The sequence below is a fragment of the Diplotaxodon limnothrissa genome, linkage group LG13 (assembly GCF_057381915.1).
Source record: "Diplotaxodon limnothrissa isolate DT_005_m linkage group LG13, D_limnothrissa_male_GT1.1, whole genome shotgun sequence".
Lineage (NCBI taxonomy): Eukaryota > Metazoa > Chordata > Actinopteri > Cichliformes > Cichlidae > Diplotaxodon > Diplotaxodon limnothrissa.
The window spans coordinates 16,473,396-16,501,290 of record NC_140608.1 but is presented as its reverse complement, the minus strand read 5'-3'; the positions used below and the strand labels follow the sequence as shown (position 1 = coordinate 16,501,290).

The 27,895-nt window shown below is 39.4% G+C and overlaps 2 protein-coding genes across 2 annotated transcripts; both read right to left on the bottom strand.

Moving 5' to 3' along the window:
- Positions 1 to 601: 601 nt before the first annotated feature.
- Positions 602 to 10,030, bottom strand: LOC146620103 (FERM domain-containing protein 6). The gene is made up of 14 exons (XM_085368765.1): positions 9,994 to 10,030; positions 7,515 to 7,700; positions 7,276 to 7,366; positions 6,022 to 6,101; positions 5,812 to 5,888; positions 5,438 to 5,633; positions 5,187 to 5,342; positions 4,785 to 4,850; positions 4,279 to 4,347; positions 3,999 to 4,173; positions 2,404 to 2,688; positions 1,211 to 1,342; positions 1,036 to 1,106; positions 602 to 952 (listed from the first exon to the last, which is right to left on the bottom strand). Exons 2-14 carry the CDS (start codon positions 7,590 to 7,592, stop codon positions 662 to 664), a joined length of 1,767 nt encoding a protein of 588 aa, XP_085224891.1. The 5' UTR covers positions 7,593 to 7,700; positions 9,994 to 10,030; the 3' UTR covers positions 602 to 661.
- Positions 10,031 to 11,418: 1,388 nt separating this feature from the next.
- Positions 11,419 to 27,889, bottom strand: fam135a (family with sequence similarity 135 member A). Its single transcript, XM_085368761.1, has 21 exons — positions 27,628 to 27,889; positions 25,604 to 25,733; positions 23,296 to 23,375; positions 22,389 to 22,528; positions 21,303 to 21,373; positions 21,018 to 21,191; positions 20,620 to 20,746; positions 19,689 to 19,842; positions 19,038 to 19,115; positions 18,660 to 18,709; positions 18,046 to 18,204; positions 17,835 to 17,908; positions 17,525 to 17,679; positions 15,447 to 17,388; positions 15,156 to 15,316; positions 14,973 to 15,064; positions 14,795 to 14,892; positions 14,424 to 14,575; positions 14,154 to 14,264; positions 13,880 to 13,993; positions 11,419 to 12,425 (listed from the first exon to the last, which is right to left on the bottom strand). The coding sequence occupies exons 2-21, from the start codon at positions 25,678 to 25,680 to the stop codon at positions 12,220 to 12,222; spliced, it is 4,215 nt and encodes a 1,404-aa protein (XP_085224887.1). The 5' UTR covers positions 25,681 to 25,733; positions 27,628 to 27,889; the 3' UTR covers positions 11,419 to 12,219.
- Positions 27,890 to 27,895: the final 6 nt, after the last annotated feature.

Below are 27,895 nucleotides of genomic sequence, written 5' to 3'. Positions count from 1 at the left end.
TTTTCTATAGTAATCATCACAACAGAAGGCAAACAGATTTGGAAAGCTTTGGCTGAATACACTGAGCTGTGTAAAGAAGTTCAATTTTCCACATCAGTAGTTACAAAGCTGTAAAAGACATGGGAGTGCACACTATACAAAAGTGTGTGTTAAAGTAATAAAAAAAATGAACAAGATAAAACAAATCAACAGAGCTCAAACATGGCTATAGATAAAATGAGTAAATTTACATACAGAGAGGAATGCAAATCATGTCTTATGGCTGTCTGATGCATAAAACAACTGCATGGCTGTAAAATTTCACCATCAAAATTTTATGCCCCTGATATAAACAGATTCTGCCACTTCAGGAAATGTTTAAACAGTGTGAAATTTACAAAAGACAAACCTGATTAGGCATTTTTCAGTTTAGAAAAGCTGAAATGTAATAAAAAAGTGCAAGTAATATATATACAAAATATACAACATTAATAAATATGAACTGCTTACTACATGAAATGGTGCTGAAGTAATCCACAGCTTTTAAAAGAAGGCTAATGTGTCTGCTGTTTGAAGTATACACATCCATCTTTACAGAAAAAACACATGCTGGCAACCTGTGAATTAGGTGGCATTGTACAGAAAGAAGGAGGACAGGTATACTTGTCAGCACTTGATGTGTTCAAAATATGTATTCCATGAACTGTTCATCGCCCAACATGTCCAGGGAGAGGCAGTTGGTGGACCTGCGGCCATAGAAGATAGGATTAGGCTGGCAGTGCAAGAAGGGGTAATAGCTGTGATCAACCGTGGTCTTTGTGTTTGCTGAGGCATCTGGTAGTCCAAAGGTGTAGCTGTGAGAAGAATCAAGTGGCACTGCCATCCCCAGGGGTGCAGGAGGAGGGACGAGGCGGACATCATCTAGGCTGTGGCTGTGCCGATCCACACAAACTTGCGCTTTTGATTTCAGAACCTGAAAGAGAGTTAAGAACAAAAAGTAAGCCAATGCATGAAAGAGGCCAAGGCAACCAACCAAGGAAAGAAAATATGACCTACCTCTTTTAACATATCCTTGTTATACAATTTCCCAGCATCTTTGTCACTGTGTAGAGCACAGCCTGTGTTTTCTGTGAAACACACAGCATATGATTTAAAAACTTAGCAAACAGCATGTGAGCGGAAACAAACAAACAAAAAACCCAACTGTTTGCAGGGTTTAAAATATTTATACCTGGTGAATGATTCTTTGAACAGAGTTCTCCACAATCCACTGAAACTCCTTCCAGAAGATCAGCCAGCTGGAACATCTCATCAGGATCATCTACAAGAACCTCGTCTGGACTTTGGACCCTGGTCTTGATCTCTGGACAAAAGAAAATGAGCAGGGACAAAAAAAACAAACAAAAAATTAAAAACGTTTTAGAAATTTCATAAAGGGGTGCCCATATAACTCACTGGAATATTGCCTGGGTTTGAATCTGACCCAGGTCTTTCAATGTGCATCATCTCCCCATTGTCTGACAGCTTTCCTGTACTCTCAACTGTCCTGTCCTCATAAAGGCCAAAAAGTACAGTGCTTAATTTTATGAGACCACCACCAAATGAAAGGTTTATACCACAGTTACCCTAAATTAACATTAATGTTTATTACCAAAATAAGTTCTCATCTTTCTGTAATGGTTAATCCACCAATGTGCACAAGCTCTTTAACTGAAATGACATTTTTAATGCTAAAATATTTCATTATCGTTATCCATGAATTTTCAAATTTATCCCTTCCCCCCAAAGCAGAAAAACAAAACAAAAGACAGTAAAGTACAATATATATTTTTTCATTCAGATGGTAATGCAATGCTAACATGTTTACTTGCATTACTGAAAAGGAAAATAGTTTTGTTTAATGTGTTGCCCAGACTTAAAGGAAATTTCATAAAAAAATAAAATAAAAAAGGAAGAAAAAACCCCTGGAAGAAGCAAAGACCCAATATTAGATAAGACATTGTAATGCTTATTAAAACACAAATAAAGCACAAGTTTTGAAATGACAATACCATATTGTTTACTGAGCAATATGTTTTGCATAGCCAACAGCCTAAGAATGTGCTGTTCAATTATCACAGTACTAGCAGCCACATTTCTCTTAGCACCATTGAAAGGCCTGACCAGATGGAAAAGAGACATCAATGATGCAAAACACATGCTTAGCCAGTTTTATGTATGCAAAGTCAACATTTAAATTTCACATTCTGTAGTCCTGTGATCCCACTACCAGCATGCATCTTTGAATGAAACACTGAGAATTGCACCATACTTAACAATGCTGCTAGATCAGGCTAGCAGACTGGAAGCATTAGTTTAATTTAGAAATATCTGCAGAGGGATGAACAGATCCTGTTTAAAGGTTTCATTTAAGAATGGCCTCACCTTCCTCTTGCCACCCTTCATCTTCTATTCGTGCTTTGCTGCTTGTATCAAATCCTGAGGTACAGGAGCTGCCTCGGCTGGCTGCTGAGCTGAAACACTTCTCAGCTTGCTGATGACCTTCGTCCCCCATGGAGACCATCTCTGCGCAGATGCTGTGTTGGCGAGCGTCCGCCTCAATTCCAGAGCTGCTAGTAGAGTGTCGGGAGAGACCGGGACTGCCTTCACTGCCTTGTGGATCTAAATCCAGATCATCACTGATGTAGGACTCCCTGTAATGCTGCTTCTCTAAAAATGAAAAAATAAACAAGTTTCAGTGGGTTTTTTTTTTTTTTTTTTTAAACAAACAAACATACATCTAAACCATCTTGTTTTCAGAAATAGGTTTTTAGTACTTATATCAAAGTACTGAGGATCTTACGTGGTCAGTACACACAAACAAAACAGTGAAGAAGGCCCAGCAGCGCCTCTTCTTTCTCAGGAGACTGAAAAGATTCGGCATGAGCCCCCGCATCCTCAGGACCTTCTATCACTGTGCCATTGAGAGCATCCTCACTGGATGCATCACCACCTGGTATGGCAACAGCACCGCCTACAACTGCAAAGCTCTCCAGCGAGTAGTGCGGTGCTCTGAACGGATAATTGGAGGTGAGCTTCCCTCCCTCCAAGACATCTACAGGAAGCGGTGCCTGAGGAAAGCGGGGAGGATCATCAAGGACTCCAGTCACCCCAGCCATAAACTGTTCAGACTACTTCCATCAGGAAGGAGGTTCTGCAGCATCCGGTCCCGTACCAGCAGACTGAGAGACAGCTTTTTCCATCAGGCCATCAGACTGCTGAACACGTCATAGACACCTCAGCTTCACTACTGGAACTTCAACATTATGCACTCCACACTGTATATAAATGCCACTTGTTTTGCACATATTCAACTCTGTATATTTTATATATTTTATTTTTTTACTATTTAATTTGTAAAAATGTGTATACACACACACACACACACACACACACACACACACACACACACACACACACACACAGGAAAATATTTAGTATACACATCCAGAAATGCATACACTATTATATATTGTACATATATTTATTAGTTTCAGGTTGGCCATTCTTGTATTTTGCTCGTTTGTGTTGTTGTGTTTGCACATCTCTGTTGCTTGTGGGGCTCGCACACAAGAATTTCACTCGCATGTGCTGTGCCAGTGTGCCTGCACATGTGATGTGACAATAAAAAGTGATTTGATTTGAAGTACTAATTATTACTGTTCTATATATTATATTACTAGTACCGTAGTAGAAGCCAATAGTGACTTTATAGAAAGTTTTTGTCAGTACACACCAAACTTCAGCTATAAAATCAGAAATATAGTTATATCTAAAATACTTAAGACCCATTTAAGGCATCACAAAAATGTTTTCTAGTGAAATTGTTACAAATGTGATTACAGAACAGTTTTGTTCTTGGAACAAAGTTTAAATTTACTAACTAACGTCCAGAAGCTACTATGACTACAAAGAGCCACCAGCCAAACTGTGCTCTGTTACTTTTTTCTTATCCTTTGACATGCTTTCCCCTCTCCTACCTTTGCTCTCCTCCAGCTGGTGTAGGTGTTTGAGGACAGGTTGAAGGCTGAGGTAGAGCTGATGGCTGTTGCTCAGGTGCAAGAGGAGGTGGCGAGAGCGGAAAGATGAACCAGTGTAGTAAACCAGCTTCCTGGCGGATGGCAAGCCATCTGGCTGGATCTCGAATTTCTTACCCTGAATGATATTAACACATTATACAAAGTGTAAAAAGATAGCACCCATTAAATAATTACCAGAATTCTACTTCTTAACAGAGAAAAATCAGCTGTATGTGCTTACCAGGAAGGTAAGACGTCCTACATTTGACCAGGGAAAGTCATATATTAGCTCAAGTATGTTGTTCACCTCCTGAGAATACATAAACACACATACACACTTCATTTACAAAACAAAAAACCCCAAAAGATTTGTGATTGTATAATCTACTTTGATGCTTTTAAAATTACAGATCAATAATCAACTGTCTTTTGGAGCCATCTGGACTCAAAAGAGGCCAAAGGCTTCTTGAGGTATGCCACGGTCTGTTGGCTTTGAAATCAGCCAGGCCTGGAGTGCTAATCCCCCCCAGATGGTCCCTGACAGACAGATCAAAGAAATGACAGTCATGGCAGGCAGCTCCTATCTCCTGATGGACTGCTGGTGGTGGCAATCCCCCCCACATTCCTCACACATCTAGTCAGAGGTTTTATAAGACTACAGATACAAAAGAGCGATTCCCTGAGCGAATTAAAATGACTTTTCGCTTACATACTGTGCACTAATAATACGCTCACACATGCACGCACCTGATAAACTTGCATTCCTCGCAGGGTCAGACCAAGCAATGCCGTTCCCCTCTCCTCCCTCTTATCCTGAAAAAACAAATGATGAGCTGTCAGAGAGGCAGTGTGTCCCAGATAACACAGCTATTTCACTGTTACGCCCTGCTCATAGTTGGCTAGAAAATATGAGTTGTTATTAGCAACAAATTGGAAGCAATAGCAGATTGCTATTGCTTCCAATAGCAATAGCAATCTGCTATTGCTATTGGAACACACACACACACACACACACACACACACATATATATATATATGTGTGTGTGTTGCATTAGTTGGGGTATTTGGGTCAGAGGGAATACATATATGTGGAATAGATTCAAAATGAGCTTTGCATATGAAAGTGAGATGATTAGATTGACTCATAACCTTTTGCAATCTGTAAAACGTGACAGGTACATCCTCCAATTGGCATGCCTCTTTGATGAAGTGGAACATTGCATCACGAGTAGACATGCCCCACAGCTCCTGGTGTACCTTTGGCCCATGGCAGTGGAGATATTTCACTCCACGTTTAGCTATAATCTGAAAAAGGGGGAAAAGAAAGAGAAACATTGGCCTCAGAGAGATGAAAAGGTAAAAAACATTTCCTCATATTTCTGCTATGTGGTGATACCTACCCATGGGGGAAAGTACTCCTTGGGTTCAAAATAACGGGAAAGCTTTACGCCTTCCTCCAGCACTGGGTGGTCGCCAAGGTCAGCCTGCAGGGCGTAACCCGCCAGCTGGAAGTAGACCTCCTCCTGCTGACGACATTCAGAGCGTAGCACTCGCTCCCGCAAGTCAGAATAGTAAAGATGCCGTGTCTTTCGCTCACTGGGGGGGGGGGAACAAAAAAAACAACAAAAAAAAAACAAAACACAGGCACCCAAAAACAAAAGGGAAAGGCAAAGTTGAGAGAAAGTAGGACAATGTTTAATGGGGAGAAATAAAGCAAAACAGAAGCATCCAAGAATTAAAAAGATGCATGTAGAATGTAAACAGGAAGACTTACCAAAAAAGTCTACCATTCTCTATGTAGTACTGCACTTTAAGGCACAGAATCAGAGGCAATGATCTCTTTTGCAATCCCTGTAAAAAGAAATATGTTGCAGTAGAGTTGTGTTTTGCTGACTTCACTTCAAATAAAAAGCTGTACCATACAGGCTTTTAAACGCCCAATTAAATGGTGTAGAGAGTGCATCAATCCCATAAACTACAATACCTTTCCTAAATCTTGGTTCCATTCCTTAGAAAAGTACTTATTGAGCTTCTCCTCCAGGTCTAAAAATATGTGCTCATTGTCTGGTATGGAAAAAAAGACAATCGGGAAACAAGGAGACAGTTAGTAACCAAACAAAACAGTAATGTAGCCAAGCGTAAAATTTACTCAATGGGATTCATTAGGGTGTGAGGAAAAGGCTTTTGTTCTTCTACTTTTCAATGGGGCTACAAGAAAAAAAAAAAAACAATGCCAACATTAATGTATCCATTTTCCAACTCCAGCATCAGCAAAGCAGCACAGACCAACCACTGCTGGTAAGAGCTGTGGGATTCTTTTAAGATTGTGCAGACACTTGAAGAGACAGGTAGATGCCTTCAACAAACAGATTATATCTATATACACTGCTTTGGGTCTATCCTGCAAGCTCCCTGAATATAAGGCTGTGTTAATCACCAATTCATCATTGGGCCAAAAACCTGTTGCAACCCTTTTCCAAGCACAAAGATGTCGTATTAATCTCCGTGTGGTTCTATGAGTCATACCACAGGCATTTTCAATTTGACCCAACTTATCTCTTCAGTTCACCCTTGTGTAGCCAAATCATGCCATTTCACAATTTTTTCCTTAAACCACTCATCTCATTCCCACTCTGACTCACTCTCTCTCCTTTTTACCCTTTGTTTAGGCCTTTGAGTAAGAATTGAGTAATAGTCTCCCCCTACCTTTTATTCCTCCATTCCTACCCTCCTCTTCCCATCATCAATCCATCCCTCCACAGTGAAGCGGAGGAATGCAATTGTGCATTCCAGGCTTAATGAAGTTAATATTGCAGGAATCCAGGACTAAGTGATCGCTGACCCAACACCACAAAAACAAAAGGCTGCTTGTGGTGAGCCACACAAGATTACCAAAGCATTTCAATCTATTTGTACAACAGAAACGCTGGAAAACAGAAAGTTTAGAACTTTGTTCAGCAGCTAAAGTGGATTACACCATTCAATTATGCAGACTGGGAGGGCAAAATTATTATTATTATTATTTTTTAAATTTCAGTGAAATGGCTTCCTGGTAGAAGTGTTTCCCCAACATTACGTGAAGAAGCAAAAAGAGTAACACTGAAGTAAAACATTATTGTAACCTAAACATTACCCTCTTTAAAACCCTATATGCATCTTCTATAACTACTGTGTGATCTAGTGTGAAGAGTCCTGTCAGGTTCGCAGGCGTAAGGGGTCCAGTGGGGATTTAATTTACCTTTAACTACTGTCAGGCCAAAAAAGTGAAGCTCTTTGATTCCAAGAAGCTCTGCCACATGATTCAGAACATCCTGGCCTGTGGACTTCAGCTAGAGTAGAGCAAAGAAAAAGAAAGTCTGCAGGTTTCACAAAATACAAATCTTTATCTAACCGGGGCCATCTGTAAAGTCCTCTTACTGAGCAGATCCTCTTAAGAGCACATCCAAAAAAAAAGAAAAAAAGATATTAAACACTCACCCCGACAGTGATGTCCAGCTGTTCTTTGTTGGGGAGCAGAACACAAATAGTTCTCTCCTGCTTTAGTGATGTGGACATGATCTCTTGTGCAAGTTCGTGATATATGCTCTGTCTTTAACACTCAAGTCTTTGGGTATCTTTACTCTTCACTTTTATCTCTTCCAGGACAGTTCATCCATATTGCATCTAAAAAAAGATAGATAACAAAAGAGTAAGAAAAGTAAAGAAATGAAAAAAGAAAAACATGAGTAAACATGTAGTAAAGTGATCGGCATGAGTGTCTCATGACGTTTGAGAGAGAGATGGAGACGTTAGTGAGAGAGAGAGAGAGAGAGAGTGAGAGCGAGAGCATGAGTTACATTGTCTTAAAAATCATCTTCATGGAAATGTTCCACAAACGTGACAATCGTGTATGACTGAACTTGCTGATCCACTCATTTTTCGATGATCTCATAGTAACAGCTCATTCTAATTACCAGTCATTAACTGAAAGCAACCAGATAATCCTCTTGCATTTGTTCCATTCCAACAAAACGTGCTAAAAATGAATTAGAATATTGCTCATTGTGCCTTATCAAACGCTACAAATAGTCACAGTGTAGGGCACTGGACTACCAACCTGAAACATGCCCCTCTACGCTGACCCTAAGCCCCAACTGGTACGAGGCTCATCTGATTAACGTCTAAGAATCAATTAATCAGGTTAATTACTGCCGTACGCCCACTCAGATTCCCTTAAATCCTCTGAACGATAACCAGTTTAACAGGAAAAAAAAAAAAAAAAAAAAAAAAAAAAAGTAGATATATGCATCACTGAAGGAGGAGGAGGAGGGGGGGGATCTTGTGCAAATTATCTTCAGAAAAAATGGTTTCTTATGTCATACTTCTGTCTTTTACACCCTCCTTTTTTGAGGTGTGGAAGATTGTACATTCAAAAGCACTTGATGCAATAGTGTTTATCTGTGTTAAATGACGAGAGAGAGAGACAAACAAAACAATTTATGAAAAAAAAAGAAAAAGGTGTTGTCAGTGTACAAAACAAGTTGTGGGAACTCTTGGCTTAAAACATTTGTTGTACCACATATGATTTATGGGCATGTTCAAACACAGCCCCACTGACACCTGGGTGTCAGCGCAACAGACAAAATAAACCTGAAATACCAGTAGCTCCGACATCTGACTTACTATTGACAAAGTCAAATGAAATTCTACGTTTACACTGAAAACGTAGCGTGGAAAACAAGTACAAAAACCTCATAGACGCATGTACATTATCATGCATGCAAACATGTGTTACTTTAAAAAAAATATTATGCCTTCTGGGAGTCTTGGCTTGGAGCTAATTCACAGTAAACACACCAAATCTGATCAGCCAAATGAGCTATACCACTGCAAGCAGTACAATGCTGCTGCCATTTATGTAACAGACTATAAGTGAAACAGATGCAAGATAATTAAGCAGCCTTAAGCAATAGGAAAACACAGTTCAACATTACAGCTTGCTTTTTTGTTTAAGACAATGGAAGCAGAGGCTGCAGATCATTGCTTCACGTATGAATTTATAAGAGACATGTGACGCAATCGCTCTAACAGAAATTACGCTAATCTGAATGTTTTTGCTGTTTATTTGAGCACTGGCTCCGTTTTATAGTGCATTTTCAACAGCACATACACATAAATCATTTGGAGTCTTCATATTTCATAAACATATGGTTGAAATAAGAAACAGGTGAGCAACTACCAAAATCAAGTTAAACCATACAAATGTGACCCATTTTATCTACATAACCTACACTGCATCCTGTCAACAAAACACATTTACCATCAACCCCAAACGGTGCCACTTGAAGTCTTCAGACATCCCCCATGTTGCTGACCAATGCGGAACCTGGCATCCCATGTGAGCAACCATCTGTATGCTTTAATTCCCCTCCAAGATTGTTATAATCCCTGCGTATACTGCTGGCTGGTGGAAAAACAACATCCCCTGTGCAGTAAGCAAGCTTTCTGAAGGAGCAGGGATACTCACTGCCCGCTAAAACCACAACGCAGGGGGGGTGAGGACCCCCTTTACACGCATCCCACTTTATGAGTAGCAGTTTGGTGGGACTAGTATATATTTCTTATGACTGAAAAAGTTCTCTTTTTTCCCATAAAAAGCATAACAAAGTTCACCAACTGCTCGCTGATAATGGCATTAAAAGTTGCATCAGAAGGGTCCTCAACGCTCTCCAGGCAACTTAAAGTAGCTAGCAGTCGTTTAAATATAAACCTTGAGATGATTACACATATTTATGAGTTAGCTACAAATCAGTACAAGGCAAAAGTAGCTGACAACAAACAATTTATACCATTTACGTCTATATTTCCCTCAGAGAAAACGTGCTTTCGGCCCGATAGTTTTAACGCGCAACAAGTGCATCACTAATAAGTCTGGCTTTTCTTTTAGCTACTTAGGTAAAAGCGCTAAATTACTTACAATCACAGTATAAGAGATGATAGAGTTCAACTTTCAGTCGCACGGCTTCTCAAAACACATTTCTTCTGTAACCCATTTAAAAACATGACCGACGCAAGAAGCCCAAACTGCCGTTCACCTCCCTACCCATTGCGTGTTGTAGCTTCTTGAGGGCTTTGCAAAACCATCCCAAGCCTGGAACGTTTGAGCCAAACCATTTTGGATAGTTGTGGGGGTGCACAGTTGTAATCGAAATGTTTGTAAAACTTTAACTTCATATTTGATGAATATGCGAAATCTTGTCACGTTTATATTTTCTAGATAAACAAGTTTCTATACCCATATGAATCTATAACATTCCTACAGCGGGTTGCAGTTGGATACTGTTGACTAGACGGGGCAGACTCCCCTCATTTTGTTAGTGTAGTAAGACGTGCTAATTAGAGGTCCCAAGCACCGTCTTTGAAAACAGGAGCTGCACGACCTGTATATAAAACTCTGTGCAAGCCTAGGTGTTAAAACGGTTCAAATACCTTTCGTTTCTGACGTGTACTTCCACTGCTTCCTGCGAAATTAATATGTTGAGCATTAGGTGCGCCCAGAAATCACGTGACGTGAATGTGCACCATCCCGGTTAGTGAGCCGCGTTGAGTGTACCCAGGGTTTTTAAATGGGGCCCTATTTAATCAGACTGAATAGCTGATTTTACGGTTCAGGAAACTGCGGACTGAAATTAAATTCTGTTTAAATGATTAGAATCTACTTAACACCACTTATAACGGGTATGATACATTTTGTCTGAGACTTTCATTTTTGTAGAATAAAACTACTCTAGGAATAACAACTTGATAATAACAAAAATAACAATTGAACTCCATTAGCAAAAATTCACAACACGCCTAAACCTTCTGGGATAGTGCAAAAACCCTGCTCTCACGTCTTAAGAACAGGAGGCATTAATATTGTCACTTGTAAGTTTCAGATCAAGGCACACAACCTGTGGATCAAAACACTACACAAGAACCTCTATAGACACGTCAAACTGCGACGACACCGCCATCTGCAGGCTAATTGCTGGCACTGCATTGAATACGATCAATGAACACAATCGAAAAAGAACAAGTTGCACATAAAGGTTAAAATTAAAATAATATGCTACACAACCCTACTCTTAATCAAATTTAGCAGATAAGGATGTATTACTTACTGATTGACATTTCAGAGATTTTGCCTACATGCACCAAATGCTTAGGAGTGACAACGCTCCCAATTCCTGAAATGAACTCCAGAAAAAAAGACAAGTCGTATACATACTTCATAGTATGCATATTTAATGTTACATTATGATGATATATAAACAACTGTCCAAGAAACATTTCTCAGTTTCAACCAACATTTCCAGTTTAAACATAAATAATCACCAAATGATTAACCAAGTGCTTTCGATAAAAGGTTCATATTACCAACACGTGCGTTTCCTGAATCATGATCATTGCTTAAAACCCCGTAATCAAATGTCATGTTGTCGGCAAAGCTTTACGCTCCCAACGCCAGGCTGGGCAAATGTGCAGAATGCTGTAACTGTTAGAGACAGCATAAAGATTTCAACCAAAGCCAAGGCTGAGAAACAATCCTATTTCAAATGCAATCTTTGCCATTAAAAATGATGGAAAATTGTTGATAAAAAAAGTAACTTGTACAAATGACCATTTTCAGTACAAAAGCTTGTAAAATGTAGTTGTGGTGCAAATCAATGCAGTGTCTCTTAAATTTGGTGGAAAAAAAATCATTTGCAATGGTGAGGACAGTACGTGCAGAATTGACTTGGGTCAGCTCACCAAAACAGCCATTTCTTTTTTGTAGCAGCTACATTTCCAGTTCAGCATCTAAAATTAACTGAATAACTTGGGAGTAAAACAATGTTTTAAGTAAAAACAAAGCACATAAATAACACTGAAAATATAGCATATGAGGAGGGGAAATAATTTAACCACCCCTCCAAAGAAAAAAAAAAGAAAAAAAGGAAGTAGTAGAAAAATAAAAATAACAAGATCCATAACCACTGATTCCAACATCATCAGACAGAAACCACAATTTTCCTTATATGAATGATAATTTAAAAAAAGTTATATGCATTTAAAAACAAAGAGATAATCCAGATACTATAATCAGAATAAAATTTAGCTGCGTTGAGGTATACGCTCCACATTCCTCTTGTCCAGCCAAATGTCTGAATCTGTCGCAGTTCTACTGAAAGAACTTGAGGCCTGCAACAAGGAAGAACTTCTCCAGGAAGATCTCAGAGTCGAGGACGGCGATGTGAGCAGCCCGGCCGATAAGGGAGTTGGCTGTGTTGGGCAGGGCGTGAATGACATCATATCGCACTAGATTGCAGTCTTTGTTCTGAAGCACTGGCAGCAGCAAGTTTTCAATCATCTCAGCGTACACAGGACCTGGTGTAAGCAAGACCAAAGAGGTTGGTTATAGTCATTTACTTTTAAAAAGACAGGAGAATCATAGTGTAGAATCATACACTGCTCAAAAAAACCCAGGAAATAAACAACAACAAAAAAAAACAAAAAAAACAAACCCGGAACTTTTCAGATCACAATGGGGAAAAAAATCTTTCTGATATCTATACTGATATGGACCAGGTATTGTGAAAGGATGTCACATTATTCGATGTAAATGAAATCTGGGTTGAGTTCATGGACCCCCTGGAACTTAAACTAAAACAAACAAAACAAAACAATGCAGCAGACTAGTCTATTTGCCAGAATTTAATTAGAGCAACTCAAAAATGGTACTCAAGTAGTTTGTATTTCCCAATTATGTTGTTATTCATGTCTGGCAATGTCGAGTCGTGCTCCTATTAAGATGACAGATGATGTCCTGGGGGATCCTCTTCTAAAACTGGACCGGTGCATCCCTGAGCTCTTGGACAGTCTAAGGTGCAACCACGCAGCATCGGACATTCATCCCAGTGGCCTGCTTTAGGTATTTTGTAGGGCTCTGCCAGTGTTCATCCAGTTCCTCTTTGCACAAAGAAACCGATACAAATCCTGCTGATGGATTAAGGACCTTATAAGACCTTGTCCAGCTCTCCAAGAGTAGCCATTTCCTGGAATCTCCTCTATGCTCTCGAGACTGTGTTGGAAGAGACAGCAAACCTTCCGGCAATGGCACATATTGATGTACCTTATAAGAGGATTTGGACTAACATCTGTATCCTCATGCTACCAGTAGTGACACTGACCCTAACCAAACGCAAAAAAAAAAAATGGTAGGAAAAAAAAAGTCAGAAAAGAAGAGGGAAAAAAATGTCTCTCCTCATCTTTAAAATTTAAAAACACTCCCTTTTAGGGGTTGTCTCATTGTTAGCCCTCTGGGGCACCTGTTAATTTGTTGTCAACACCAAAGCAGCTGAAACTGATTAACAACCCCCCCCCCCGCTAGTTAGCTGACCAGATCAATATCAATGCCACAGAAGTTTAAGTGACTTGATGCTCTGATTAGTGTTCCTTTAATTTTTGAGCAGTGTATAGATTAGCATTAGTTTGCCAACATCAATTAGAAATCATAATTTATTCTTTATTTCTTTATGTACAAAAAAGACATAAAAGGAAAAAGGATGTAAAAAATTCTGAAAATGAGGAAGAAAGGAGAAATCATTTGAGAGAAAAAAAAGAAAAAAGGCCAAAAATAGTTTAGTCACTGTCTAAACACACAACCGGAACTGAAGGTCACACATTCGAGGGAAACTACACTACATGGTTGAACAATAAGTGTGCAGTGTAATTGTCTGAGCCTTTAAGTCTCAGCTTTTCAGGCTTTCTTACTTTTCTTCTGCATTTACCAGACATCTTGAACTTGCAAGTCACATAGCAAGGATCTAGTTTCAACCCACCTGTTTGTTTGTCCTTTAATGCAGTTTTGCACATTTCTATTCGAGCAGAATGATAGGGAACATAGCGATCCTGCAGTGACCCCACTAGCACCACATTCTTGAAAAACTGCAAACCTAGAAAGGTGTATGAGTATAAGGTTTATATATATATATATATATATAAATCTGATCTTCCAAATATACAAGCGAAAACACATCTGGTTTAAATTTAAAAAAATTAAATTAATTAAATTAAAAGAGAAAAAAAAAAAAAAAAAAAAAAAAAAAAGCTTACCAGATTTCTTGCTGAGCTTATAGAGGAAAGTTTGGCGAGGATCAGAGTGATCACGACATGTCAGCTGCAAAAGTGACCCAGACTTTTTCCACTTCTGCATGAACCAAAGGCCTAAAAACGAAGTTATATTAGTTATTTAACAGGATCCATCACTATGACAAAAGAGACAAAACACACACACAAAAATAAATAAACAGAAAACATCAGCTACCAATAAGCTGACTAAAATATGGAATCTCTGAAAATACAGTCAACTCTTCTGACGTTCACCTGTATTCACCAGAGCAGAGCTGTTGTATAGTGTCCCCAGGTGAGGCCCGGAAAGGGAAAGAAAAGTGTGTAGCTTGTTCAGGTAACATTTAAACCTGGGTCTGGTCAGCACTGAGCGGACTATGAGGTTTCCCAGCGAATGACCGACAAAGCTGCAAAGGATACATCGATAAAAAATAAAAAAATAAAAATGTAAAGACAGCAAACAACATTAAAATGGAACACTTTCACTGACATACTTTAACAGCATTAGACATGCTTTTGGAAATCAGTTAACTGAATCACCAACTTAAATCTAAGTTCAATAAAATACAAGCAATTTCTTAATAATTATGTTATGATATTAGATTTGGATTAACAGAATGCATTACCTTATCTTTGACACTGTAAGGTTGTATATCTGAATGTACTGGACTATTTCATCCAGCAGTCGGTCCGTCATTGACTCAAAGTCAGCAAAGGTGTCATTCTGCAGATAAAAATAGTATTAAATAAACAACGCAAAAAACCCCAAAAAAACATTTTCCAGGTTTATTTTCATATCTATACCTGATTCCTCTCCGACATTAGAAAGTCTATACGAGCACCAGGCAGTCCAAGCTCCAGGTAGGTCTTCACAAGTCTGAGGTCTGCACTGTTACCTGCAGCAATAAAGGGAACAAAATGCATCCATTAATTTTTTAATAAAAAAGCAAACTGATTTCAAAAGCAACTCTCAGAACTTTTTCTTACCATCCAGGCCATGGACACAGACTATGAGATGGATGCCTTCTTCACAGCTTTCATCTTCCTCCATGCTGAAATAGGGCACAGTGGATGCCAGCTCAGGCACCTCGCTGTACAAGAACCCAGGAAGCTTTAGCTGCTTCATTTCTTCCTTGGCCTTAATAAACCTGCACAAAAAAAACCCCCAAAAGCCACAGGTGGATGAATATTTATCTGTAACGTGTGAAATTTGACAAGTGTGTGCCTGAAGACATTAAGTGATATTTTAAAAAGAAAAAAGAAAAAAAGATGACTCACGCTTTCATCTGTGGTGTGGGTGCGCACTCATACCACTGCAAGCTTGAAGAAAGGGAAGTGGCTGAATAAGGAGGTCTTCCGAAGCTATATCCAACACTGCTGGCGGTTATGTTTGAGCAGATCGGAGCTTTTGATAAATCTTTTGTTTCATGGAGGTAGCCAATGCCAAGTTGTTCAAATGAAAGATTTGTCTCTTGAGCAGCTGCATCCCCAACCTGCTCATCATCAGCAACACCATTCACAAAAGCGTAGCCGTCACCTTCCTCATAGTAACCATTCTCTATCATCTCATGCTCCGTCTCATCCTCATCCTCCTCAACCTGTGGTCCTGCCTGAATTCCCAGTGTGATAGCAGATGTTTCTATAGGGCTGATCTCAGACACATCTGTGCTAGAGCATGAGCCGAAGTAGTTTTCAACCATTCCACGTTTTACCAGGTCAGTGCTACTGGTGGTGGCAGAGTTACTGGAAGGGCAGGCTGTATGAGGTTCACTACGGGACTCCTTATATCCAGAGCTGGCTGCTTCCTGTAGTCCCAAGTCAGAAATACATATTAATTTGGGGTCTGTTTCCAAATCCAAAGAAGGCTTTCCAAGTTGGGAATCCCCTGTAACAGTGTCAGGTTTGCAGGCAGCATCAGGCCGTCCGCTGATATCTCCAGAAAAGACTAAACTCTGCTCCTGCACCAAGATGCTCGATTTCCTGCCACGGACTTCAGCTCCACTGGAGGCCCTAGAGGAGCCTTCACCTTCATCATCTGAAGGCAAGGAGTTGATGGAAGTGAGAGATGACTGGACTCCACTGACAGCGCTGATGCTTTCTGGGTACAGAATTTCTCCAGCCCCTCCAGGCTTCTGCACTGTGCTATGCTGAACAGGTCGTGGTGCAGAACTCTGGAGGGCCCTCTCAGGCTGTGGGGCCACAGCAACACCTGATTCCCCAACACATACGCCAGCACAGGTGTTTTGTCCTAGAACAAGCTGAGTGGCAAAGGAGCTGGGCTCACTTTCAATGCCTGAGTCTGAGAGGCGAGATGAAGCACTGGGGGCTCCTCCGTCTGTTAGTCGGATACAATCACTCTTTACCTGTACTGAGACTACACAGGACTGGCTGCGCTGCGCTGTCTCTTTACTTGGCCTTTCAAATACAGATTCCACAAAAGACTGTTGTGAGTAACAGAGGTCTGTCTGGGTAATCTCAGGAATATTACTGTTGACTCTTCCTTCAGCCTGACATGGTAGAGCCATTACTTTATCATGTTGGTATGGGTCCTTGTTACTTCCTTCCACCTCATTTTGTTTTAGTCCAGCAGACCATTGTGGCATCTTTTGGCCACTGTGGTCTTGTTTGTCTTTTGGAATCGGTTGGTTACATGTAGCAACAGCCCCAGTACCCGCCTGGGGATTACTCTGAGTGTCCAAGATTGTAGGATTTGTAAAAATACCTTTCTGACAAGCAGCATTAGTTACATTATTGTCCACAACAGCATCATCAGCACGGTTTCCAGAATGTACTGATGTGACAACAGAGTCGAAAACAGAACTGGCATTAGTCCTTAAATGACTAGTTGTGTCCCCCAGTAAAGTACCTTGTTCCTCAGCTTGGTTAAGGGCAACTTCCCCTTCTTTGTACTTTGAGCTGCTGGCACCATAGGGAGCTTTGAGGTTCTTATAGCCCACCAAAACCACAGAGTCTTTAGAGCCTTGTCTAATCAGCTTCTTAGAGTTTTCAGCCTTTGAATTTTTCTTCAGTTTGACTGACTTGCCTTTGGACTTAGGTGGTGGATCACAGTTGTCAGGCCAGGGGTTATCCACAGGGGCACATCGTGACTCAGGTATTGGGCTGGCTGCTGCACTGAGGTCCTTTGCATTAGGCTTGTCTGTTTTAGCAGAAGCTGAGCCAGTCCTTGTATTGTGCATGCCCAGCCAGGGTCCATCCCGATCTTCAAGATTCAACCAAGTTAAACCAAAAAACAACAAAAAAAAAAGCCCCAAAAGGACACAAAACAAAAATATAAATATATTTAAAAATCAGAAACATACCTAATTAAACAAAATAATCAAAACAATTTTACTGACCTTCAGTGATAGAGTCCAGGTATCTATCCTCAAAGATGATTGGTAGTGAGCTAACATCACCATCCAGGTCAGCACATTCCACTGGAAGTGGAGGCAAAGACAAGAAGTAGCTGGAGCTTTTGACCGCATTAGTCATCTGTTGGTGACTGTGAGCACTGAAGGAGGGAGCAGAAAGAAAAAGAAAAAGAAAAGCAGACAACAACTCAAATAGAGAAAAGTTATAGTATGTCAGGCAAGTAAGTACTGGTCCAGGCCTGATAAAAGGAATGCTACATTTCACAATCAAGGCACGCATGCCAACTTGACTTACTGTAACTCCTGATATGCCAGTGCGGATTGTCTTGGATGTTCAAGACAAAAGAAAGCCTCAGCAAACCGCCTGACCTGTAATAACAGTATAAAATAAGAATTCAGTCTATACTGTGGAGGTAAGAGAATAGTTCTGGATCAAAACAGTAAAGATTATCACCACTAGCAGATATCTAGCAAAATGTTTAGTAGGTTTAAAAAGTTGAACTCACTCTTAGTGTATGATGCTCCACAGCTAGTATGGCTGCAACATGCTCCTGCAGGGACACAACCTCTAGGAATTGTCCCCAGAGAGCCATGAGCAGAGAGCAGAGTTGAGCCAGGTTCATATTAACTAGTTCTGCCAGCTCATCAGGTGACTCTGCTTTTTGCTATAAGTACAAACATACAAGTCAACCATCAGGGGGCTCAAGTTAGCAATAAACTAAAAGCAAGTTTCAAAATGTACAATCACAATATACTCAAAAAGCTCACAAAACGTACAAAACATGCTCTATTACTTTTAATGCAGAGAGGGCACAACTATCTGGGCCGGATTTGAGGGAGCAAACTGCAAAAGACTGGTTATCTGATCTACATAAATATGAAATACTTTCAGTTTCAAATGCTATTCAATCAACTCAGAAGCAACACAATGCCTGCTCACAAATGCCACAGACGCAATGGTATCTTAATAATTTGCTGACACACCTTGAGCCATTTGGTATAACAAAAGATTCCCATCCTACAGCAAATAAAGCTTTCTATGCAACCCCCCCCCCAAAAAAAAAAACCCCACAAAAAAACAAAATACCCCACACACACAACAGAAATGAACAGGCCTTACCTTGACTTGTTCACATAACTCAGTCAGACGGGCCTCTAAGTCAAGTTGTTCTGAGGAAGCAAATTCAACAAGTTATTTAATCATACAGAAATCTTCTGACCTTGTAATCCGACCACATTAAGAAAGTTTTATCAGAGAAAAGTATAAGAAAGTATTTTTAAATGTGTTATGAAACTCTTCGTCCAAAGCCTGGTTATTAAGGTGGAACGAAAGGATGAGTATACAGAAATTAAAAAGGTTACAGTAGCTTATTTTGCTTCTAAAGAGTGGGTTATACAGAGGCCATGGTGTTTTCAACAAGGAGGAAAGTGAAGTGAAAAGAAAAAAAAAAGCGGGAAAAAAGCAAGCGGAGTTGAGGTACAGTACTTTGGGACATACCTATGTAGACGTGCCTTTGACTTCGGGGATAGGGTCTTCTGAGTACTCGCTCATAAAGGACTTGCATGCTGGGCTTGGCTAGTAAAATTGCACATATAGTCATGTTTAACCTTTTTCATTATTTTTTCCCCTAGGATGGGTTACTATCTGCCAGTTGTGTGGATTGGGTTTCCCAAGCCATAATTACAACAGTGAGTTGTGTCTGGCTTTAATCTACTGGTTACCAGACTTCCCTACTGGAAGCAAGTGTTGTAAGTATAATGAACTAAGATCACCTGATTAGATCTCTAAAACAACTCAGTAAGCTGCTTGTGCAGTCAGTTTAAAGGGCTTAATGTGATAATGTGTAAGGATCAAGTGAAATGATATGGCCTCACAATAAATTTGGACACAGCAAACACAAAAGAAAAACAAAACAATGACAGTCCACTGATTGCAAAAACAATGATTAAGAAGCTATAAGTATTATATTTAATTGTGCGTAACTCTGAGAAAATGTTTTTTTTCCTCAGAGGCTATAAGTTTAAAAAGAGTGCAAAAATAAATATAAATTCTTATTTAATTAAGTCTTGTATTTAGGGATAATGCATTGCTTTACAGCTTGCAGTAACAACACTGTTGATGCTGATATTAATGCACAATGCTGCATACCTAATTCCATACGATGAGAGGAGGGCAGGTCCTTAGTAATGGAGGTGAAGTAACCAAAGAGGCCCTGGTAGGCTATTAGGAGATTGGAGCAAAGGTTATGGTGCAGAGTGAAGGCATGCTGCAGACACTGGTCAGATACCAAGAATGTCCTGCCCTGAGGAACAAAAATGGGAAAGAAAATGCTATAAAAAAAACAAAAAAACAACAACTCTGTGAACATTATTATTACCTTAACATTGTAGATAATTCGCTCATTAGCCACTGCCAAAACAGAAACTCTTGGACATAGGGGGGAAAAATATACATTTGTTGCCTCTATTTCAAGTTTTACTACTCAAAAAAGTGCCCATGAAGAGAATTTAGAGGCACCTGTTTTTAGGGTTGGTAGAGCATTTGACTGATGTATAACATCCTCAAAGAATTATTCTAGAAAGAAAATGATTTAAAAATGCCTCATTACTCTGGTGTTACAGTACCTCCACAGAGCACTATGAATCATAACAGATTATTCTGAGTTACTTCCAGGCATTTGTTTTCCTTATAATAGTTACTTTACAGTGGCTGCTGTACACCTTGTTGTCAAATGTGTCGATGGGTTATCCCCATGCTGCATATTAGTGGAGTGATGAGGGGAACTGCAAGTGTAGACTGATGTGTAGAGCTGTGAAATTCACCACTGTGTCAACATAATAATCAAAGTCTACATTTTCTTCCTTATAAGAATATAACTAGGGTTCCACAACATATTGCACACTGAGTACTAGATTGCAGTCATTTTTTACTTCACTTAATGCAGTCTTTGTACTATTTGTGGAACAACACAATACAAAAAAAAGGCATCTTTTAGATCAACTCTGAGGTGCACAATCATCTACAAATAAAGAAAATATTTCCAGATACATTTGGTTTGCTATAAGACAAGACCACTTACATCTGGCGATACTTGCTTGACATAAGTGCTGCCAAACACGACATTCTCCAGAGGTGGGATGACTGAGTCTTTGCTCTGTGCTGGAGCATTGCGGTTAAGCCATGTAGATTTGACGGGTCGAGGTAAACTAGGAAAAGAGACGCTGAAGTCAAACTCATGCAGTCACCACAAGATTTTAGTAAGCTTTTGACTACTTTATATTTAATTCTAACCCAAAGTCATAAGTTATCTTAACTGCTTCAAACAGACAATCTTGTGGCATGTTTAAAAACAATTTTAAAAAGGCATTATGTTGAAGTTTGCTGCATACAGCAAAGCCAAATGACATCATAAAATCATGTAAGAGCTTCAAGAGCTGTGCTTGAATTTTCAGTAAGGTAAATCACCCCTTGTCTGACCTGATAAGGGGCTGATGTAGTGCCACAAGGGAGGCATGGATGGCTACCGAGATGACAGACAGGTGGAAGTAGTCAAACATGACATTGATGTGTTGGTGGATGCCTCGCTGAAGGCTAAAGTGCAAACGAAGTGTGCGACCACTGATATTCTGTAGAGAGTTTGGATCATCTGGCCTGCATAAATTATATAATAAAGAACCTTAGAAGTGCCTTATTTGCATAAGAGATGCAAATATCAAAATTATAAAACACTGTATAATGCACACGAAATATTTCAACACCTACGTGTAATCACCATCTGTGAAATATAAATCCAACAAGAGCTGGAAATCCATATCATTGAGGGACTCTTCTACCTGAAGAGAATGAAAAACAGTAATTGGTGGTTAAATAGTGAACTTCAAAGCCTGCGTGCAAAAAGCAACATGTGCCGGGCTGATTTGAAGCTACCAAGATGTTTTTTTGTAATTTGATGGTATCAACTCTAATAAGTCTAATACATTTTGAAACCGTTTGTTTGTTTGACCTATGCCCCAAGAGCACACCAGGTGTCAAAACAGTTTCTGCTGTTCTAACAGAATGCACTAAACTCCACATATCTGTTTATTCACTGGAAAAGCAAAGTGGCACAAATAAGTTAGAAGCAATTTCAGAGAAGACATTCATTCTGACAGCTGCACTGCTTTGGGTGAGTAAGAAAGAAAAATCTCTTTGTCTCCATTTCTGTGATATTCTGCAGACGCATCATGCTCATACTGTACTGCTTTTGGCTGAAGGCAGCATCTGGACTTCCAAATTGTGCTCCTGTGTCTGAAGGAGGAATTACCCAGCATTTCTACCAAAAACATGTTCCACACTAACTCTTTAGATTTTACTTTATAGTTAGGACAATGAGTCTATGATTCCTAATATGACAAAAATGTTTTTGCCCGTTAAGACAATTTCTTTAATATAAATGCATATTAAATTAACAAGACAAAATTGACAAAATTTGTTAAAAATGTTTTATTACAACCTCTTTGCATGTTTGTTGCACATTTATTTTGATTTTCCTCTCTGCAGGGAGGGAAAAAAAGAAGAAAGAAATCTTACTCAACATCCACATTTCAGCTGCTTTTTTTCCCCCTTTCCTGAAACACAGAATAGGGAAGCGCAACTCCAGATGGTAGATGTTTGTATGGAGGACTCGCTCTCAGTTTCATAAACCACAGACACAACAGTATCCGATACAGAAAAACAAGAAACCTTTAACGCCGACTATATTTAGCTGTGCAACAGCCGGTTCTGCTTCATGTGACGTATTGGCAAATACACTGTAATAAATAAATGCCTTGTATAAGTAAAAACAACATATTTATTTTCTAAACGTACCCTCTTTTCATCAAGCAGCATCATCACTTTGAAGAGCAGGACATCATTGACAACAACCTCTTCATTTTTATACAGGATCTGGAACGTTTTGCTGCAGATGACGTCATCTTGGACTGATGCAGGAAACGCCAGATCAGAGCCTAGACAAAACTATGATGATTAATTGCGGGTCCATGAAAAATTATCATTAAAGAATTATAACCTATCCTGCCCTAACATTACTATTTCTAAAGATAATAGTGTTTCTATTATCGTTAGAAACACTAACACCATGCATGTAATGGTATCTCTACAATCTACATTGTAAATTATGTCACAAGATATATCTTATGTCTGTAGTTGCAGTGGCAGATTTGGTCCTAACAACAATTTTACAAAATAAAGATAAAACTGAAATCAAAACACCTATCCCCTACCGAGGACCCTATATGTCTGACACAAATGTTTTGTATTAAACAACAGTTACATTTTCTAAGGCAGATAAACAAAACCTTAGATAAACACTGAGAATAAAAATGGTATAACATACACCAAGTCTACCTGACTTTTTAGCAAAAGTTAATCAACATCACCTATATAGTTACAGGTATAAATCGAGCCCTCTGATATGAAAATTAGCCATGTACTACTTAATGCATACTGCAGGCTACCAAAGCCTTATTTAATGGCTTTAATTAGGAAAAATCTGAGAACAGTCACTGCTTCGGGTTTACCAATATTAATGCAACTTTTGAATACATATTTTAGTTACTATATCAAATTAGGCAAATGTATTAATAAAATATTGCCTTTTCATGACAGAGACATTACAGACCACATTTTGCTTCCCAATCAATCACACTTTGTCTTTAGTATTCTGCATGATGTTATCATTCATCATTTACATACCACATTTTAAAGAACTTACCTCCTGGGTGAAGTAGACTGGCCTCAACCTTGTGTGGGACGCGGGGTGGCACCTTAAGACTGGCACGCAGCTGGTAGAACCTGTAAATACATAGAAATCTTTTACCTCTTTCCCTGATAAAGATGACATTTGACAACCTCCCCTGCACACGACAAGTTTTGATAGCCTTGCTGCACAGGCAGAGACCACCTTCATTAACGTCTGATGAACACCCAGACATTTTATTCTATAAGCAGGCCGGAAATATAACAACGACTGCTCAGTTCAGCAAAAACGATTCAGGTTTTTAAACCTTTAAAAGCCCACTAGTAGTAAAGAGCTAAAATGAAGACATCCATGAAAGACAGCTCTACGTGCTTGGTGAACATTATTAGACACGCTGTAAAAGGGGAACAAACCGCACAGGTTAGCTACAAGTGCTTCAACTTGTAAAAGGACACTTCACCTCTAATAAATGAATAATGAGCACTTTCTTTTGCAGTCACTCATGTAGTAAACCTAGGCTCTTAAAGCACTGATGAGTCAGGAGCTTTGGGCAGGAGTTTTATCTCAGCACTGGGACATATCATTACAGTGCTGTTATAAAAAATAATTTCCAGATGTTAAAGATCAAAACTGCAGCTTAAAAAACACAAGTCACTTTTCTTCCTTCCTTATGCTTCCATTAAACGTTGCACAGCGCTGGACGTGTACAAAAAGAAAAGAATGTCTGCATGGGGTGTATTATTCCAAACTGGCAGGATGACGGAAACTTTGGACACCATCCTGCCCAGAGCCACGAGGAATTGTATTAGGGACCAGGAAGTAACAGCTCAAGTCAAAAGGGAAAGTTGGACTGAAGCTTCCAAATGAAGACAATAAAAGCCAGTAAGTGGTTTATTTAGAGCAATATGTGCTATGCTGCTAAGTGAGCTCAGCCCATAAAAATGATAAATGTATCTCTTAAATCTGACATGATGACCTCAAGCTCTGCCTTTACATTACTACTTAGATCCAGTCTGGCACATACATAGTATGCTGTAGTTAAAACAATATATTCAACCAAAAATATACAATCACCAATTTCTAGAGACACCAAATATTGGTATTTTAATAAATACATTAAAATACTTTGGGGATATTATGAATAAGAGGGCTCATCTAATGCACCACCATCCCGACATAACTTTAAACTGGGAAAAAAAAATCCTCCAACACTGGACACAAAGCTTGACGAAGCTACGTCCTAATTCAGAGCAAGCAGTGGCGCAGTCACACGAGTAATAATAGGACAGCAATCCCCTTGAATGCCCCCCCAAAAAAGTGGCTGCCTGGTTATTGATTCTTTTCCCCTCCACATTTTGTGCCAGATTAATAAGTAACATATGTTACTGAAATACTCATAGTATAATCACGTATACTGTGACTTTGCATAACTGTAAAATGTTAAAGTTGTAATAATATCATATTGTGGGGCGATTCCCACCTCTAATTAATTTGGTTTCTAAAATTATCACCAAATACAGCCAAGTAGCCGACCTGTGCCAGATCAAATGTTATTCTGCTGTACCACAGTCAGCTATCTTTTACAAAATTTAAGCACATTTGCAAAAACAACTTTATCTGTTTTTGTTTATTCAAGTTATTTTTGATTGTTATTCACAGCATGCTATATTTAGGCATCCTAAAGCATCAATGCTCATGCTTCAATTAACGGTAGATCATTTAACTATTTTACCACGCCAGCAGCAATATGATAATCAAGATGCAAATTCAAATTTAATGAGTCAGAAAAGAGGAACTCCTCCATATTTGTATTCACATGGTATACTTCACTGCATGACTTCAAAAGTTACTCAACTTCTTTACTGAGTACTTTTTACAAACTGTAAAAATTACAGTTTAAATACATTTACAGTATGGTCTTTATCTCCATTATCACTGTGGTGTAATAACAATTATCAAAACAAAGCGGTAGATTTACATATCTGAAAAAGTATAGTCAAGTACTGATTTGCATATTCTGTACTGTCTGTACAAGAGCATTTGTGAGTGCCCTGAAGGTCTGAACAACATTGCCAAGTGTCCTACATTGGCTGGGACACTCAGAGAACACTTCCTGATCCTCTCTAATGCAAACTGCAAGACAAAGCTTGTTCGGGTTTCTTCAAAAACATTCCAGCACAGTTGAACAATATTTAGCATAGCACATTGTAAAAGTAGATAAATATATTCTGGGGAAATCCATGTCATGGATAAAATCCATCTTAGACTCATGCCAGGAAGAAAACATGGAATTACTTTTCCCAAACACTCAGACAAAACTCACCCTCTCTGGAACAGGTCCACATTGTAAAACTTGTGGAGCTCCACAGAGAACTCCACTGTGGCCTGGACTTCAGTCATCTTGGTCTCTACAGGCAGAGGTGCCTTACATCATCTGGGATACACCTGTAGGCCTGCAGGCAAAAGTAATCAAATTAGTCATTTCAGTTCCAGCAATCAGGTTATTGCAAAACCTTTACACTTGAAAATGCAGTATTTAAACTGAGTTAAACTGAATGAGAACTTCTAAAAAGCTGTAAAACGACTCACCTAGGTTTACAAAAAGAAACCCAAGGTCAAATCAGTTAAAAGAAAACATCACCAGCAGTCACAAGAGTGAGTTTAAGAATATATAACAGTTGGGTTCATTTTTAGAGAAGTTATTAGGGCATAAGGTCTAAATTTGGCACACGAGGCATGCCGTCCTCTGGGCCTAATTAGTTAACAGCCCATAACAATTATAGAATTGATATGACAGGATAAGAGAAAATACTATTAATAACATTGCACAAAATAGCCCTGAAATACAATATTACCAAATGGTAGTGTTAGAAATACACACAGACCTACTTTAGACCTTATGTAAGACAAGGGTGTATAGTATTTCTGGCCGTAGCCGAGACAAAATAAAGCTGGCAAAAACAATCATGCAGACGCTTGCTAAATTAGTCATATATTAAATTAATAAATCATCCACTGGGAGATATAATAGCTGTTCATGCCAGTGAAAAGAAATGAGCTACAAAAGACCACCATGAACTTGATCGGGTTAACACAGATGCCTGACAAGATCCAAGGTTAATATCCCTTTCTGAATTCTGTTGCTTTAAAAACACAAAACAACAACAAAAAAAACCCTCCTGCAAATTAACTGGGCACAACACAGAGGACATACAAGGACACCGTCGGGTAAATTTGCCTTTGTGGTCATGTTTGTTTTGGGTATCAATTCCCTTTGCAAGCCTAGCATAAATACTTTATGGTCATACTGAGTTTGCAAGTCAACTGATTAACTAGTTTGTATGAATCGAGCAGCCAAATGCAATTCATACCAGACTAAATTAGATCAAATCAGTGACTGCAGCTTTTGTTAAGCTTTTGGTAACTAAGCTGCAAGACCTAAAATAATGTGATGGAAAACTTGACATCGTTACCCTGTCAAACAGTTCCCCGCTGTGTAAATGTTTCAGTACACTTTGATAACATTATGGATTTATGATGCACTGAAAGTTTGGTATTGAGATTGTAGCAGCAACTGGTCTATCAGGTTTAGTCTTTAGACAAAAGCCCATCTCCGACAAGGTATGTAAGCAAAAGTTATATACGTGGAGAATACAAAAGATTAAGTAAGGCGTTGACCGAAATCCTGAAGCATTGCTGTCAATACACCAAACAACCTGCCAGTGCGAGCTGTATCCACTGAAACGTTTGTTCAAACGTAACAATAACACAAAACTGTCACAAAAAACACACCACCAAAACAAAATTACATATTTCCCCGACCAACAACCCGGCGATTGGTGATAAGACGATGTCTCCGGCACTTAAGAAAATGTAAGACACCTCAGGGAAAGTAAAATCTAAACATCTAGTTCTGTTAAAATATACATGACAAGGCCTTAAGACGTCGGTCGGCTCGATGGTTTCTTCTAGAGCCAACAGCTAAAACCCCAAACCAATACAGACAAGGAAATAAACAGCTGTTTAAGTTGTAACTTAGCTTTAGGATTTAGATGCTATAACTAGAAGGAGTGAGGCAGCAAAGGTCTCTAGCTGAAGGGTAGAATCTTTGCAAGGATTTCATTTCGGTTACAGGTGGGAAGCTAACAAAACATATTTTCCCCCAAAAGGATCAGAAAATGTTAGGAAAAAAATCGGCAAAGACAATACACTTTAACAGACCACCCCCCTGAAAACAGTCTCCCTTGACAGTGCCTTAGCTAACGGTAACACTTAGCAGGGCTAGCCACCCACTGAACAGTTGCCACCGGGTAACATTAGCTGCGCAGTCAAGCTAACGCTACTCACCATTTCGCTGGGAAGCTAACATTAGCCGGCTAACCAACGTTAGCTCAAATTTCAGTCCTCTCGCCGTCCTCTCACAGTGAAGTGCGGACTGAAAACAATGCCCCGCTGACTGGTTCTCCTCCCGGCCCGGTCAGCTTCATAGAAAAATTGGCGTTAGAATGTTACACAGCGTCACTCGTCCATGTAGTTATGTCTGTGAGCAGTGTTTGCTAAGCAGGGAGCTAACTGTGCTCAATCTGAAGAGCTGACAGCAGACGCTGCTCTAGCT

Excerpts from the sequence above, each read along its gene's own strand:
- LOC146620103 (XM_085368765.1), bottom strand. The coding sequence starts at position 7,592 with ATGTCCACATCACTAAAGCAGGAGAGAACTATTTGTGTTCTGCTCCCC. Across the intron at positions 5,343-5,437 it reads AGGAGTACTTTCCCCCATGG|ATTATAGCTAAACGTGGAGT; the intron begins GTAGGTATCACC and ends CCCCTTTTTCAG. Across the intron at positions 4,348-4,784 it reads GAGGAATGCAAGTTTATCAG|GAGGTGAACAACATACTTGA; the intron begins GTGCGTGCATGT and ends ATGTATTCTCAG.
- fam135a (XM_085368761.1), bottom strand. The coding sequence starts at position 25,680 with ATGACTGAAGTCCAGGCCACAGTGGAGTTCTCTGTGGAGCTCCACAAG. Across the intron at positions 20,747-21,017 it reads CTACATCAGCCCCTTATCAG|TTTACCTCGACCCGTCAAAT; the intron begins GTCAGACAAGGG and ends CTCTTTTCCTAG. Across the intron at positions 18,710-19,037 it reads TCAAAGGCACGTCTACATAG|AACAACTTGACTTAGAGGCC; the intron begins GTATGTCCCAAA and ends TTGCTTCCTCAG.